The following is a 12,254-nucleotide window of genomic DNA, read 5'->3' on the forward strand; positions in this document are numbered from 1 at the left end:
CTCCTCAGTGCAGCGTGGTGGTAGTCATCTGTTGCTAAAGGAGCTTCTCCTCTCTGCCATAGAGTCATGTAGGGGATGGGAGGGATTGTCCACTGTAACGTTAGAGCTCAAGTTAGGATTCGTCCCTCATACCACAATTGTTTAGTCATTACATTTCCTTTCATAGCACAGCGGTTCTCTATGAAATGTGGGAATCACATGGTTTCTTTGGGCCACATGTTTAGCCTTTAGCGTACACTGACTTGGATCCAAATAACCTACTCAGTTCAAAGGGAGAGTATAGGACTTACTTTCTTTTGTAATTGTACCTATAACATAAATGTACCTGTTACTCGGTGAGAATGTAGCCTGTCTCCACATGTTATGCCCTTGGAGATTAACTAAGCAGGAAAGAATGGTGTTTTAGCACTTCTGTTTTTTCTTGTTGGGATGCTCAGGACCAGCTTCATGGGTGCAGATTAAGACTAAAAAGCATCCTCAATGGAGATTTTCCATTGTGATTTAATCCTGGACTAGGCTTAAGACTTGTCTGTGAAACTGGCCCTAAATGATCCAGGTTAAAGCTAGAACTAACTAATCCCTGTTCTGTTGGTATGTGAATGTTGTGCTGTGTGTCAAATGAGAGGTTTAGTGTAAATAGTGTGGACTTTTGTTGAAAGTCCAGATGTGGTTTTAAAAAAAAAGAATAAGAAAAAAAAAGACAATAAATAAAAACTGTCACAACAATCTGCTATGCTTTGAGTGTTGTCAGTGTATATAATTATAATTTCAGACTTTAGTGGAGGTGAAAATGTACCAAAAGTAATCTGTGTTCATCTTAAATTAAATGAAGCCAAAAATAACAGAAGGCAGAGTAATCATTGTAGCACATCTTTTTTTCATTCATTCATTCATCCATCCATTCATTCATCCATCCATTTATTCATTCAAACAGGAAAATAGTTTCAGTTGATCAATTTCATTTCACTGTACTGTAGCGTCTGATGTCAAGAGAGTGCAGCAGCCTTCAGAAACGCCAGGGGGCACTCTATCGAAATGGAATTCGTTTTTCTAGTTTTGCGAAGAAGACACATCTCCCATGATCCATCATGTATTTGTAGTTCATTCCAGGATTAGCTAGTTCTATCAGCCAGGAGTCGAGGTCTGCTAAAGGTAAGTCTTCCAACAACCCAAAATACTTTTAATTGCCTGAACGCTAATGTGCCACTTTTGTCTCTGGGTTTTTACGCGAGGTCTATGCCCGACTATGCTCAAGAGCAGTTAGACCTGACATGTTAGTTCTACCAGAGAGATGTTCAGCTAGCGAAGTGAGCGTTGGCTAGCAGTACAACGGCGGGAGTTAAAGCGCGATTTGAAACACCAAAAGAAAGTGACGGTGTCCTAGTCAGGTCATTTATGTAGCTAGATTCTTTTTGACAGCTGGCTGCGTATAAGGGCCAGACGTGCAGCAGTCCTTAGCTTAGTTAGTGGATTAGCCTCACTAGGAAATGGTGAACAAGATGATAAGCAATCCAGTTCAGCTGACAGTGATTTGCATTTCACTTTGGACAACAGAGACATACAATGTCTGTGATTGGGAAAGCTAGCTCACTAGCTTATTATTACTGCTTATTATTACTACTCATCCACATTGAGGTGCTTGAGAAATGGCCAGCAATCATGTCAAGTGTCTTCGCAATCAAAAGCGTTAGGTTAATCACCTGGCCCTCCCCTGACTCTGCGTATCCACAACAGAGACAAGGTTAGGTGGGGAGAGAAATCACTTGAGACAGGCCAGTAGCTGGGGGACTCAGGGCTACCATGGTAACAGTAGCTACGTTTCTCCTATAGCCAGAGCACTTGTTCTTGAAATGATGTCTTTACAATGTCTGCCCTGCGAGCAGAAGAAGAGTGCACTGGGCGTCTCTCCTCAAGGTAGTAGTCAGTTCTAAACGTTTCATGCTTCATTTGAGCGAAGGCCGCTCCATGAAAGGAAGACACTGTTTGTCAATGTCAACTTGACTGAGCTGGAGCCTTTTTTCTTTTTTTTAACACATGGATCGGATAGCCCTCTGCTCTCTCATTCTCCTACTCTTAGGTGTTTCTCTCTTGCTCTCTCGTCCTCTCCCTCTTTCCTGTTCCTGTAGGGGCAAGATGAACGCCTCTGGCCTTGCCCAGTCCACCCTCCAGTTCCCAAGTCTGGATGCAGGGTTGGGGAGGCCGGCGGTCCTCTTCGGAGGCTCCGCTGGGCTCGGCGGGTCGGACATGGAGCTACAGAAGATGCTGATCGACGAGAGGATGAGGTGCGAGAACCACAAGACCAACTACCAGACCCTGAAGGCTGAACACACCAGGTAACTACCCTGGTAAAAGTGTGTGTGTCTGTGTGTGAGTGTGTGTGTGTGTGAGTGTGCGTAGGAGTGTGTCGGAGTGTGTCTATCTCATCCACTGTATGTTCCCCAGGTTGCAGGATGAGTTTACGCGAGGGCAGGGTGAGCTGAGGCGTCACCTCAGCGATAAGCAGACCGTCCAGGAGAAGCTGCAGCTGCTGCTGGCTGAGCTCAGAGGAGAGCTGCTGGACAAGACCAGAGAGCTGGAGGAGTTCCGCTTAAAGGTACCGCAGTCACAGAGCATCTCTCTGTACTCCTTTATACGCAACTCGGTTGTTAAGTCTGACGTCAAACATGACGTTTAGCAATTTCCGGGTCCAAACCAGAAATTCCCTGCACCATAGTACCAGTGTGCTACATCGGTAGAATGACAGTTCAATCGTTTTTTAGACTCGGACCTATTCATACAACAATGGACGCAGCACTTTCCCTTTTTTCCCATATTTGTCAGCGTCTTTGAGCCTCGGAAAAGCGCTATATAAATATAATGAATTATTATTATTACTGAGGCATTTCGAAGACAGCGCCTCAGCCAACTTTGGACCCGGAAACGCGTCACGACTTAACAACCGAATACAAAAACGTGGCTATCTATGAGTTTTTGTTGTTGTTTGTTTGTTTACAACATATGGATTTGTCCCGTTTGTCCACCACCTCTGTGACTTGTGTTGTTGTCAGGTGATGACCCCCCAGCGGCTGGAGCTGCTGAGAGCTCAGGTGCAGCAGGAGATGGAGGGGCCCGTCAGGGAGCGCTTCAACAAGCTGGAGGAGGTGAGGCTCCTCACCCCCCCGCACACTGGAGACCCCCACGCTCTAGCTGTCAGGGTTGCCAGACGGGGATTGACATTTTCCAGCCCCAACCAGTCTAAAAAAGCTGCCGAATCCACCCGTCCAGTCAGTGTGACCAAAAGTAGCCCAATCTGGCAACACTGCTAGCTTGTCACAGCTGCAACTGCCATCTCCATAGCAACCGTGTTCAAGCTGGGTGCTTTAGGTTTTGAAAGGGAATGAGGGGGGGGGGGGGGAGTGTTGAGAGAAAAACTACCAGGCCTTTACACTTCAACTCATTTTAAATTCATTTTAAGGCAACAGTCATAATAAAGCAAAGCAATGTACATGGATTGGATTTTAATTGAGTTTTCTTTTCACTGTCTGTAATTCTGTCTGACTTTTCTCTCTCTCTCCCTTCCTGTGTTTCCCTTGTAAGGAGGCAGAGAAGTACAGGGCTGAGTATAACCGGCTGCGCTATGAGAGCACCATCCTCAAGTCTGAGTTTGACCACCAGAGAGACGAGAGCGCACGCATACTGGAGGAGATGAAGATCCGCTATGACGCTGAGGTGTGTGTGTGTGCGCTTGAGAGGGAGCTTTTTTGTATAAGTTTCACGAGAATAAGCCTGGATTTTCCTTTTAATGATGTTGATGGAATACCCCCCTGGTGTGGGTGATGTCAGGTCGGATGTTTGCATGAGTGGATGGATATTGTTATTCAGTGGATTAGATAAGTGTTTTTATTGTTCTTGTGTGTGTGTCTGTGTGGGTGTGTCTGTGGGTGGGTGTGTGTGTGTCTCTGTGTGTGTGTGTGTGTGTGTGTGTGTCTGTCTGTGTGTCTGTGTCTGTGTGTGTACTGTCAGGCGTCACGGTTAGAGAGGGACAAGGAGGAGCTGGTGGCGCAGGTCCAGGGCTCAGAGCCGTGGCGTGACGGGAAGCGCGTGGAGGCGCTGCTGAGGGAGAAGGCCCAGCTGCACCTGCGGCTGAAGGGTCTGGAGGCCGAGGTGGCCGAGCTGCGCGCCCAGAGGGACAACTCAGGCCAGCAGGCGGAGAACGTGCAGCGCATCCAGGTCCGCCAGATAGCCGAGTCCACGGCCGCAGCCAAGGCCCTGGAGGTACGCAGCCTGCAGTCTTTTTGTTCTTCAAAAGAACGTATGTTTGTATGGATGGATGGATGGATGAATGGATGGATGGATGGATGGATGGATGGATGGATGGATGTGCGGGGCGGCGCGACTGTGGCTCAGGAGGTAGAGCCGGCGTCTAAATGATCGCACGGTCGGCAGATCGGTGGTTCGAACCCCCGGCTGGCCACATGTCGAGGTGTCCTTGAGGCAAGACACTGAACCCCAAATAGCTCCCAATGCAGGCAAAGCCTTGTATGGTAGCTTGCCGCCATTGGTTGTGTGAATGTGTGTGTGAATGGGTGAATGAGAGGCCGTTGTAAAGTGCTTTGGAATAAGGCGCAATATATAAGTCAGCCCATTTACTGTTATGTATGTATGTATGCATGTATGTATGTATGTATTGATTGACTGACTGGTTGTGTGACAGGTTGATTGATTGATTGACTGGCTGGTTGTGTGTCAGGCTGATTGACTGACTGGCTGGTTGTGTGTCAGGTTGATTGATTGACTGACTGGTTGTGTGTCAGGCGGAGAGGCAGTCGCTCCGTCTGCAGCTGGAGCGTCTGGACGGAGAACTGAAGCTGAGCCACGAGCAGAACACCCTGCTGACCGGACGCCTGCACAAGGCAGAGAGAGAGGTCAACTCACTCACCAGCCAGGTCAGTACACACTCGCCCGCCCGCCCGCCCGCCTGCTCACTCACTCACTCGCCCGCTCGCTCGCTCACTCACTCACTCACTCACTCACTCGCCTGCTCGCCCGCCCGCCCACTCAGTCATTCATCCACTCACTCACTCACTCACTCACTCACCCACTCACCCACTCGCTTGCTCACTCACTCACCCACCCACCCACCTCTGTCCACTGTCGACCCTAAGAGATAGGTCAACACACTCTCAGGCCAGGTCAGTCACCCACTGTCACCGCCTCTTACCTTTCACTAGGGGTGGGCATCGATGATCGATTAATTGATCGATAAGGTCTTGGTCGATCACTTTTTTTTTTTTTTTTTTTTTTCCCGGGAAAAAAGCATGTTTTCCTTGGGGAAAAAACTTTATTTGTGTTGCTATTGCACACATTCATTCATTCACATCCAAACTAGACTACAGTCAGATAATAAGTCACAAGGCAGTGAGTAGCCTAAATTGTTTAACTTAAAAACACATTTTACGTTATAAATAAAAATATAGAAAATAAGTACCTCACCATAGGAGCAGTAAAAAAACAGTTACTCACAAATAGGAGGATGACTGAAAACGTTAGTGTCCTTAAGAGCGTCCAGCTTAACTTAAATTTAAACTCCAGCGAGAGACTGTAGGCGGCAGGCCTACTGGTTCTTGTTCAGAAAGATGATCATGTTAACATGTTCAGGGGTGAGAGACGAACGCAATCTGGTGACACGTGGACAAACTAATTTCCATTATTATTATTCAAAAAAAAAAAAAAAAGTGATCGACCAAGACCTTATCGATCAATTAATCGATCATCGATGCCCACCCCTACCTTTCACCTCTAACCTCTGACCCCTCAGAGCGAGGTCAACACACACACACACGCGCCAGGTCAGTGTACGGCTTAAATGTTTGTTTAGAATACTGTATCTAATAACAGTTATTTGGGCCACATTTTTGAGCATCATTGATTTTGTGTGTGTGTGTGTGTGTGTGTGCTGTGTTCTCTGTCCTCTGTCTGTGTCTCAGGTGGAGGCCATGAGACACTCCCACAAGTTGGAGGTGGCCAACCTCAGGCTGGAGTGTGCCAGGTCCAGAGGGGAGGTGGAGAGGGAGAGGGACACGCTGCAGGACCAGATGGAGGGTGAGTCAGTGGACCACCCCCTAGTGTTGTCTGTCTACACCAGACCCCCCTCCCTCCAGGACCACCTCCTAGTGTTGTCTGTCTACACCAGACCCCCCCCCTCCCCCAGGACCACCTCCTAGTGTTGTCTGTCTACACCAGACCCCCCCCTCCCCCCAGGACCACCTCCTAGTGTTGTCTGTCTACACCAGACCCCTCCCCCCTCCCCCAGGACCACCTCCTAGTGTTGTCTGTCTACACCAGACCCCCCCCTCCTCCCCCAGGACCACCTCCTAGTGTTGTCTGTCTACACCAGACCCCCCCTCCTCCCCCAGGACCACCTCCTAGTGTTGTCTGTCTACACCAGACCCCCCCTCCTCCCCCCAGGACCACCTCCTAGTGTTGTCTGTCTACACCAGACCCCCCCCTCCCCCCCGAGGACCACCTCCTAGTGTTGTCTGTCTACACCAGACCCCCCTCCCCTCCCCCCAGGACCACCTCCTAGTGTTGTCTGTCTACACCAGACCCCCTCTCCTCCCCCAGGACCACCTCCTAGTGTTGTCTGTCTACACCAGACCCTCCCCCTCTCCCCCAGGACCACCTCCTAGTGTTGTCTGTCTACACCAGACCCTCCCCCTCCCCCAGGACCACCTCCTAGTGTTGTCTGTCTACACCAGACCCCCCCTCCTCCCCCCAGGACCACCTCCTAGTGTTGTCTGTCTACACCAGACCCCCCCCTCCCCCAGGACCACCTCCTAGTGTTGTCTGTCTACACCAGACCCCCCCCCTCCCCCAGGACCACCTCCTAGTGTTGTCTGTCTACACCAGACCCTCCCCCCCTCCCCCAGGACCACCTCCTAGTGTTGTCTGTCTACACCAGACCCCCCCTCCTCCCCCAGGACCACCTCCTAGTGTTGTCTGTCTACACCAGACCCCCCCCCCTCCCCCAGGACCACCTCCTAGTGTTGTCTGTCTACACCAGACCCCCCCCTCCCCCTCCCCCAGGACCACCTCCTAGTGTTGTCTGTCTACACCAGACCCCCCCCTCCTCCCCCCAGGACCACCTCCTAGTGTTGTCTGTCTACACCAGACCCCCCCCCCTCCCCCAGGACCACCTCCTAGTGTTGTCTGTCTACACCAGACCCCCCCCCCCCAGGCTACCACAGGAACGCTAACATCCTTATTTCTGTCTCTCTCTCTATCTTTATCCTATCTGTCTGTCTCTCTCTCTCTATCTTTATCCTATTTGTCTGTCTCTCTCTCTCTATCTTTATCCTATTTGTCTGTCTCTCTCTCTCTATCTTTATCCTATTTGTCTGTCTGTCTGTCTATCTTTATCCTATTTGTCTGTCTGTCTGTCTCCTGTCTGTCTCCTCTGTGTGTGTGTGTGTGTGTGTGTGTGTGTGTGTGTGTGTGTGTGTGTCAGGTCTCCAGTCAGACGTGGAGGTGTTGAAGGGGGCAGTGGAGAGGCAGAGGGAGGTGCTGACAGAGAAGGAGAGGGAGCTGGTCAGGAAGGTTCAGGCTGCTCACGAGGAAGAGTTCCACAAGACCGCCGCTGTGCACGAGGAGAAGTACGGATGCTCCTTCTAGTTCTTTCCTTCTCTCTCTCTCTCTCACACACACACACACACACACACACACACACACACACACACACACACACCTCTTCAATTCAATAGTCAGAGTTGACGTGTGTGTGTGTGTGTGTGTGTGGGGTCAGGTTGGAAGTTGAGAATCGCCTGGCTGAGCTGGAGCAGCAGAGGGTGCTGCAGGATGCTGCTGGCCACGCCCACAAAGAAGAGTGGGAGGAGTGTCTCCGTGCCACCCAGCAGGGGGAGGAGTCTGCCCGCAAGGAAATGCTAAACCTGAGGTTAGTCTCGTAAATTCGATGCAGATGTATAAATTGGCCTTTAGGCTCCTTGGAGGGATGGAACGATGCATGGCCAGACAGTTAATTATCGATACAAATATGGGGAATTTGAATCGTTGAGATGAAAAATTAACCGTGCTACTCCTTTTAACCAGCAGAGGGCGTAGTCGGCTTTTCACTTTGCTTTAGTTTTTTTTATAACGGAAAGGAAATCTGCATTCATTGCGTAGTTTGCGTTTTGCAGTTATACCCTAACCCCAGAAATAAAAAGGGATTCTTTAAGAAAATACAGCATTTCTATAGTTTTTGTCTGAGAAATAAATAAAATCATATTTTTCAGTTATAATTTGTCTCATTTTGTAAATAAATGAGAGAATCGTATTGTGAAGCCAGTATCGTGAATCGTATCGAATCGTGAGTTGAGTGTATCGTTACGTCCCTAGTTCCTTGACTATCAACTTGCTTTGTGTTGATTTGAGTGTCTAGCGGTAAAATGCCATGACGTCTAACCCTATACGTTGTGTGTGTGTGTGTGTGTGTGTGTGTGTGTGTGCGCGCGTTTGCGTGTGTGTGTGTGTGTGTGTGTGTGTTTCTGTCTGTCTCTGTCTGTCTGTCTCTGTCTGTCTCTGTCTGTCTCTGTCTGTCTCTGTCTGTCTCTGTCTGTCTGTCTGTCTGTCTGTGTGTCTGTGTGTCTGTCTGTGTGTCTGTCTGTCTCAGGACCAAACTGCAGCAGCAAACTTCTCAGCTGGAGGAGCTGGAGGGCCAGAGGAGGGAGAACACAGACCTCAGACAGGTACTGACTGCTTCACCTGGCTGACACACACACACACACACACGGTCACACCCACAGACCAAGCTTGTGAGGAACGTGGAATTGAAGGCAGTTTTTTTTTTGGCGTCGTCTCACAGCAGAACCAGGAGTTGGGGGTTCAGCTGGGCACGCTGTCCCACTCGGAGAGCCAGCTGCTGGAGGCCGGCCAGCGTCTGAGGGACACCCTGGAGAGGCTGCGGGAGGAGGCCAGGGGCGCCCGCGGACAGGCCGAGAGGACCCAGCACGAAGCCGAGAGGTGATAATAGTAACAATAATAACTTTATTTGTATGGCGCTTTTCCTGCAAACGTTGCAGCTCAAAGTGCTCCAATCATTCTATAGTCATAGTTTAATTATTTAGTCATTTAAAAGCAATATTAAAATGATTTGTTTTTTTTTGTCTTGACTTGAACATATTTGCTGAGGTTGCATCCCTAATGTAAACTGGCAGTGCGTTCCACAATCTGGGTGCATAAAATGAGAATGCAGCCTCACCAAATCTCTTCTTTTGCAAACCAGCGTCATTGGGCTGATATGCTCAGCAAAAGGTCTTTCAGATATTCTGGCGCTGTGCCAGTGAGAGCTTTACAAACAAGCCACACAACCTCATAACACGCAGACATCATAGACACACTGGCTCCATCACTAGACTTCCGTCACTAGATTAGGCGTGTTTCAAGTTGTATTCTTACATCATGTTACACAAGTGTGAGAGAGTAAAATTCTTAGGCTTCGGTTTCCTGACATTGCAGCACTCTCTCTCTCTCTCTCTCTCTCTCTCTCTGTCTCTCTCTCTCTGTGTCTGTCTGTCCCTCTCTCTCTCTCTGTCTGTCCCTCTCTCTCTCTCTCTCCCCCTTCTTTCTCTCTCTCTCTCCCTCCCCCCCTTCTCTCCCTCTCTCTCTCCCTCCCTCCCTCTCTCTGTAGGCTGGTGGAGGAGCGGCGTGTGGAGTGGTTGGAGGAGAAGCACAAGCTCCAGGAGGCGGAGGCGGAGCTGCAGGAGAAGTACAGCCAGGCCCGGGACAAACTGCAGAGGGCAGCGCTGGCCCAGAAGAAGGTGCTGCTGCTGCTGCCTCTCCTACCTACCGCTCCCTGTCCTTTCACTCCCCAACCAGACTACTCACTTACCCCTTTGGCTGTTTTCTTCTCCTGTTATGATGTGTTATTTTGGACACTCATGACTGTGTGTGTGTGTGTGTGTGTGTGTGTGCGTGTGTGTGTGTGTTGTAGAGGAAGACCCTGACGGAGAACAAGGAGAAGAGACACCAGGACAAGGTCCAGCTGCTGGAGGCTAAGATAGCAGAGCTGGAGCTGCAGTTCAGCTCCGCCAAGAAGTACGTAACCTGGGGATCCAGGCTTACTGTTTTTAGCCTTGTGAGACTTCTCAAAATAAGGCTATATTACCCTTTAGCGACGTTGAAATACCCCCCAGGATTACCAGTCATAACATAGATATGGCATCCAGACATTAGCCTGGATGTCAGGAGTTTAGCTACACTACTCTTAGATCTTCTCCTCCAATGCTTTTTGAGGGTGACTCGAGTGGAGGAGAGGATACTGTGTGTGTGTGTGTGACCTTGTGTATATTTGCTCCTACCAAGGAACCCTTACTCTGAGGAGCAGGGTCAACTCAACAGACGGCTGAAGGAGCTCCAGCGCAGGCACGCCGAGTTCCGCCACCTCCTATTGGGCAACCAGGTGACCTCTGCCCCAGGCCCCGCCTACCTTATCTCCACACACGGCCCCAACCTCAACCTCACCTCCGGGCCTCAGGGGTCCTTCCCGAGCCTTCACGTGAGTCCTATAGAAGCCTGGCCAAACAGTCAACAGCAAACACTTCTCATAACTACTTTGAATTGTAAGCAGCATGATAGAAGTCTACCAGTTTTGATTTGATTGATTTATTTTGGTAAAAAAAAGTACAGACAGTACTTCCCAGAGGATAGCACGTAAAAGCGTAACTGAAACACTTGTTTCCAACGTGGTCCTCGCTTGGTAGACAAAACAACCAAGACAAGAACATTAAAAAAGAGTTGCATCCCCCTTTCTCTCTCTCTCTCTCTCTCTCTCTCTCTCTGTCTGTCTCTCTCTCTCTGTCCCTCTCTATCTCTGTCTCTCTCTGTCTCTCTCTCTCTCTCTCTCTCTCTCTCTCTGTCTGTCTGTCTGTCTCTCTCTGTCTCTCTCTCTCTCTGTCTGTCTGTCTGTCTCTCTCTGTGTCTGTCTCTCTGTCCCTCTCTCTCTCTCTCTGTCTGTCTCTCTCTCTGTCTCTCTCTCTCTCTCTCTCTCTCTGTGTCTGTCTCTCTCTGTCTCTCTCTCTCTGTCTGTCTGTCTGTCTCTCTCTCTGTCTCTCTCTCTCTGTCTGTCTCTCTCTCTCTGTCCCTCTCTCTCTCTCTCTCTGTCTCTCTCTCTCTCTCTCTCTCTGTCTCTCTCTCTCTCTGTCCCTCTCTCTCTCTCTCTCTCTCTCTCTCTGTCTCTCTCTCAGGAGGAGCAGCACCAGAGGGAGTTGTTCCAGTTGCGTCAGAGGTTGGAGGAGTTGGAGTGCACTCAGCAGCAGCAGCTCCAGGAGTTGGGGGCTCCCACGGAGCGGGGCTTCGGCCTGCCTGACTCCCTCCCTGAACTTTGACCCCCCCAATCAGCCTTGGGGTTTACACAACCATAAGAGTGATTTGTGATCGCATATCCTGTCAATCAATTTGATCAATTTAATCGGTGAGCACCTATTGTGAAAACAATTGTATTATTTATTCTTTTTATTGGCACATTTTACATTTGCAAATAGAAACAAAATGACAATAGTTTTTTTTATAAATGTTTACATTCCTCGGTACAGTTAGTAGCAGTTGTGGAGTCGTCCCATGCCTAGACTCTCAATGCCTGTGTATATAATAATATAGAAAAATCTTAATGGCCAACCAGTGACTCAGGTTTTTCAAATGTTTACAAAATGTTCGTTGTCTAAAGAATTCCTAAGGCACTCTGGAACATGTTTTATGACACTACAGGGGGATGTTCCATCAACGTCACTAGGAAAATCCAGGTTGATTTTGATACATTTTGTGAGGCTTATTGAAATAAGCCTGCATTTTCCTTTAGTGATGTTGATGCAATACCCCCCAGGTCGTGACTTGCACAAAATTTTATTTTTCTTTTGTAATATGTGTTTTGTACTTTTCATGAATACATTTGAAGCTTTGTCAAGCCTCCATTTGTTCTGTGCTGGTTGACGATCTGAAGTAAACCACTAGTCCTCCTTTGTGGTTAACTGCACTGTAACCTCGTCTCACATGTTTATCAGTTGTTGCTTGGGGAACCACAATGACTCATGCACAAATGAAAAGGTCAAAAGAGAGATTTGGAGCCATTAGAGGACAGGTAGTTCCAGCCTCAAGGTTTAAAGTCTGGCTGAAGAAGTTTGAACCCGTACTGTTGTGTAGGAGTCTGTACAGTGACCATGTCTCCTTCCTTCTCCTGCACTGACCTGAAAGGTAGGTGACAGAAAGCCTGTCCTGTGGCCATA

At 49.0% G+C, this 12,254-nt stretch overlaps 1 protein-coding gene across 1 annotated transcript; it reads left to right on the top strand.

Annotated features, from left to right (window-relative positions):
- Nucleotides 1-1,864: 1,864 nt before the first annotated feature.
- On the top strand, nt 1,865-11,360 carry cep83 (centrosomal protein 83; the record flags this gene model as incomplete). The annotated part of the gene is made up of 16 exons (XM_080538396.1): nt 1,865-1,914; nt 2,127-2,333; nt 2,443-2,593; nt 3,048-3,140; nt 3,577-3,708; nt 4,003-4,254; nt 4,794-4,925; nt 5,967-6,081; nt 7,487-7,631; nt 7,781-7,939; nt 8,648-8,723; nt 8,840-8,997; nt 9,665-9,794; nt 9,968-10,071; nt 10,339-10,531; nt 11,220-11,360. The coding sequence occupies 16 exons, from the start codon at nt 1,865-1,867 to the stop codon at nt 11,358-11,360; spliced, it is 2,238 nt and encodes a 745-aa protein (XP_080394522.1).
- Between the last annotated feature and the right edge of the window lie 894 nt (nt 11,361-12,254).

Source organism: Nansenia antarctica (genome assembly GCF_963989245.1).
Source record: "Nansenia antarctica genome assembly, chromosome: 8".
NCBI classification, from domain to species: Eukaryota; Metazoa; Chordata; class Actinopteri; order Argentiniformes; family Microstomatidae; genus Nansenia; species Nansenia antarctica.